This window comes from Endocarpon pusillum, assembly GCF_000464535.1.
Source record: "Endocarpon pusillum Z07020 unplaced genomic scaffold scaffold1822, whole genome shotgun sequence".
NCBI classification, from domain to species: Eukaryota; Fungi; Ascomycota; class Eurotiomycetes; order Verrucariales; family Verrucariaceae; genus Endocarpon; species Endocarpon pusillum.
This window is the reverse complement of record NW_006916083.1, coordinates 40980-45655: the sequence shown is the minus strand read 5'-3', so window position 1 is coordinate 45655 and position 4676 is coordinate 40980. Positions and strand designations below refer to the sequence as shown.

The window sequence follows — 4676 nt, the reverse complement described above, 5'->3', positions numbered from 1 at the left end:
GGGATCGTATACAACGAGGACTACGGAGACCCAACGGATTTCCAATTAGCGCCATCAGAGTCAATGCAGAATTCATAGCTTAGATGAAACCACAGAACTATAATGACAATGTCGAAGTACCCCGGTACAAGCAGCAAAACTTGAAATATGTTGATTGGAAGATGAGATCTGATGCCTTGACCTAATTTGGCTATTTGCTATGCAAGAGAAATGCTCTTCCCATTTTGTGGAAGCCGATCCTGTAACGTACTGTACGGAGAGTGGACTGGTACGGAGAGTGGATTGGTACGGAGAGTGGATTGGTATGCAGAATGAATGAAGAATCCGAAGAATCCAGCAGTTTTTGATAGTCGTAGTCCGACTTATTGGATGCCAGGGTTGTCATTTCGCCTAACGGCAATTGAGGGATGCCACACTGCTCTTGTCGATCCTGGGCACGTAAAGCTTCTGGAAATGCCTTCAGCTATCCTAGGATATTCCTGGGCAAAGATCTCTACAGCCTGTCCTTTACATGTAGTGGAGCTGTGTCCGTTCTCCTTCCAAAGGGCTACATGGCCCAGGTGCGCTTACCTGTATCCGACACAGCATCGATCGCTCGTTGACTCTCCACCACTTGACTTCTGGGTATGGTCTGCAAAAGCTCTTTGGCATACGATGCCGCCGTTGCTGCCGCGTAGCCTTGCCATTCATCGTTCTTGTGCGAGTCCGAGTAGTCACAGATTCCTCGAATGACGACGCACGGGAAGTCATATTGGGTATGAGCCTTCAACCTTGCAGACTGCAGGCCTTCTTTCCATGTCTAAGTTACAACATTTGGGCCCATATTCTATCCCCTATAAACAACATCTCATTATTGCAATTCGGCAAATAAAAATCTTGTCCATGAATACTCAATAGACGGCGGCGGGGAATCAGTCATTATCTTCCTTCAGGGAGTACAGCTCTATAGCATCCGACTACAACACCAAAATAAGATCAACAGCCGCATTCTCACAGGTAGAGAAAGAAGAAGTAAACGCTATACAAACACGTCAACGCCGTGCGCAGCACCCTTTGACGGAAATATTCCGTATGTAAAGGCAACTAATATTTGAGGTAGACTGACAACGATTCCAGGTTCGCTTCCAGCAGAGATCCGTTGGGGCAGCACCAAACAAGAAATTCATGGCAGCCTTGGCACATGTTTGGTCTGATACACGAACGAGTCCCACTAACCATGGATGGCCAATTAGACGTAGAGCAGTAACCAATGTTTAATGCGTCACCTCAAACATTGGTCACTAACCTGCATCTAATTAGCGGACTTTCGAGCCATCTTTTGTAAGCGCTGTGAAGTGTGCGGATGTGAGTTGTGCCCTCTCCCTTTACTGACTTTGCTCTCCCTACCAACTACGAGAAACAATGTTTGACCATAACAACAGAATGACACTGGGAAGCATCAAATTTTCTGCCACTAGGTTCAAGAAGTTCCCAGCAAAGACTCGAAAAACTGGCATACGTACTGTTCAACGAGCCATCGCCTTTGGAGGCTGTTTGGTCTGAAGAATAGCAACATTAAGTGCAGTCCGTTTGTGCGCCATCCAAATATTATCATCCCTTCCGACATGAAGTCAGTTGGACGTTACCTGGGTACTCTGGCCTTGTGGGAGCACATGTCGCATCGCAGAATCTCCATGCATCCGTGCATGACTTAGAATCACTGCAAGACTTTGCCTGGACAGTGGCACACGCTACCAAATGATGAGGGCAAGATACACAAGGGAGAACTACACCTAGAGAACTCACATGAAGTGTTTGAACGACTTCGTAGCCGCCCTGGACCTAGAAAAAGCACGATAAAATATCACAGTCGCCAATGAGCTCCTTAACCACACTACGCCTCCATAAGGCTTAGCTGGTCTACCTAATCTACCCTATAGTGGATCATCACCGTTCTCTGACCCTACCACCGTCACAACTAGCGCCATTTTTCTTTGGATAAACCCAGATCCTAGGCTTGCACAGGCACTCCAAGCGGCACACTTGTACCTCCATACTCGCAACAACGCCAAAAAGATCTATCTTGGATCACAGATGGTTCCAGTAGGTTCACAGCCTGTTACGTATATCCGCAGATGGATTCCGTGAAGGGCCGGCTGAAGGGATCGTGTCGGCATGAGATCGCGCCAAATTTATATCTCTCCAATCAACAAAGCCGACGCGTTCTATGCACCCTGCAGCTGCGGCGCTTCATCGGCCTCTCAGGATCATTAATCAGGTCTGTTTCTGACCGCTTGTGATGTTGCTGTGGATAGGGAGGTGGCCGTGGACCGTCACTGCGTCCGGTTGCTTCAGAAGTCTGTCGCCACTTGGTGCTAGCTTTGCCCGCCTGTGATGGGGTCTCAGCCCATTGCCGAACCTTGGGATCGACCCTCTGCAGCTCATTTTCAGGGTACTGTGTCAGTACGGAAGCGTCTGTCTGCGAGACCTCGACATGCTCTGGATGTGGCTGTTACGACATGAAACTAACGTCTACGCTAGACTCGTGAGGTGATGTACGTACAGAGTAGGACGTGGCCAAAGTACGATGAGAAGAGGAGGAAGAGCTTAGGGGATGTTAGGGTTCTTATACCTGGACAATACGACCCATCCTTGTTGCACACCAAAGCGAAGTTGTACTTAGCGTAAGTCTCCAGCCTCTCATCCCAGTGACAGCGAGCCAATAACCGGCAGCGCTCACGGATACCAACGCTGCCCTGATCAGAGCCAGATTCGTTCATCAGGCACCTAACGACGCGCCTGGCATCAATTCTGTCACATCTGATCCCTTTAATAACGACTTTGATCCTTTTGACGAGGACTTTGACCACGTCTACATTGACAACGAACTCGGATATGACCCGAGTAAGGGCTCTAAAGAGACTGACGAAGCGTCGGCCATCTCTACGTCGCCTCTAGAGCGACCACGGTTGAGGGTAAGCTCAGAAAACCCATACAAAAATCAACGGCCTTGGAGAGTATTTGCTCCTGCGGGCGAATACCCAGATAACGAAGAGGAATAGGAGGAATAGGACGGTTTTACCGACTCAATTTCTACAACTATTTCTAACATTCCACCTCCTCTAATTGGCTTATTCGAATCTCGAGACGAAGCTCAACGATCTATTCAAGAATAGGCTCAGGCCTACGGCTATGTGTTGAGAGTTCGCACCTCAAAGCGGCGTCAAAAAAATAATGTTTATCTCTATGCTGTGTACTTCAAATGCGACCACGCAGGCCGAAATAAGCCCTCTATAAAGGTTGATAGCAAGCAGCTTCGAAAGAGCTTTTCAAGGCAACAAGAATATTTATTTCGTTATATAATTAGACAGTCAAAGAAAGAGCTTAATAGCCTATAAAGTATAAAGCATTATTAAGCGCCTTATAATAAGCATAATCATAATTCATCTTATTTATCAACTGCTTACTTTATCTACTATTAAAATATAAGAAATAGCAGGCCAAAGCTTCTTAGTCAGATTCAAAATAACAAGCTAGCTTAAATATCTATAAGAGAGACCCTTTTCTTTATACAAAAACAGTTCTCTAAGGCACCTCTGACTCTTCGAGATGTTAAGAATATTTATAATAAATTTAAGCAAACGTTAAATTATGGTTTACTAGTTATTCAAGCTATAATATCGAAGCTTAGTGATAAGTATTAATTTCAGTACGTTCTTAATAATTATAAACGTTTAGAAAGAGTTCTCTTTTTTTATAATGCCTTTTTACAGCTTTTACGTCTGTTTCTAAAAAGCTATATGCTTAATACTATATGTTACAAATCCTCCCGCGATCTACACCAAGGACCATATTTCCTGTGACACTGACCATAGCTCACAGAGCTCATCTCGGACCCAGCTCCCCGCCGCTATTCTAGCCATCACTAACGACAGGTACCCACAGTTGTCTGTACCTGGCCTCAGCGAAATAAGGGGCACAGACATGTATATAGAGCGTTGTGTTCCCACTTTCGTTTCCTTTTCTCCACGCTTCGTCTTGTATATTAGGCCTAACTATAGCTCTCCTGACATTACGAAGCGTCTCACTTATTTTTATCTTCTGGTTCTTAGGTTTGCCTTAACCTACTTTCCCTTTGTCATTATTCCTTGTTGCTTAGTCTGGGCAGTGGAAGAACCACTGCCTCTCCTTCTTTTATCCTGTTCCACGTCCTTTCTTCCTCAGAAGAGTCCGAGATCTCCCTTGAGTCCTTTTTATCTGTAGAAGCTATAGCTAACGCCCAGATACGTCTTGACGACGACATAGTCGACCTACAAGAACCCTCTCACATACCTATCCCTACGCATAGTCCGGCTCCGATTTACACTCCCTAGCCCTCTGAGCACCCAGCCCAAGATCTGACTCAAGGCCTAATGGCCCAGACCTTGTTAGCGATAGCCACAGTCCTATAACAGAATTAATAACTCCAGCATACACCTGCGAAGTCGGAAAAGACTACAGACGTTCCTATATTTAGTGGCCTAGGGCCTAACATCTACAAAGACCTAGAGAAGTTTAGGGTGGGCCTCACTTCAAAATTCAGAGTTAATGCTGACAGATACCCCACACCTATGTCACGTATTCACTACGCATTCTCTCGACTTACAGATCGTGCCTCAGACGTCGCTCTAGATAACGTCAACGAAGGGATCTATCTG

General features: G+C 45.9%; 1 protein-coding gene across 1 annotated transcript; it reads left to right on the top strand.

Moving 5' to 3' along the window:
* Window positions 1-2373: 2373 nt before the first annotated feature.
* EPUS_08795 (uncharacterized protein) lies at window positions 2374-3041 on the top strand (the record flags this gene model as incomplete). Its single annotated transcript, XM_007802920.1, has 3 exons — window positions 2374-2442; window positions 2521-2663; window positions 2750-3041. 3 exons carry the CDS (start codon window positions 2374-2376, stop codon window positions 3039-3041), a joined length of 504 nt encoding a protein of 167 aa, XP_007801111.1.
* Window positions 3042-4676: the final 1635 nt, after the last annotated feature.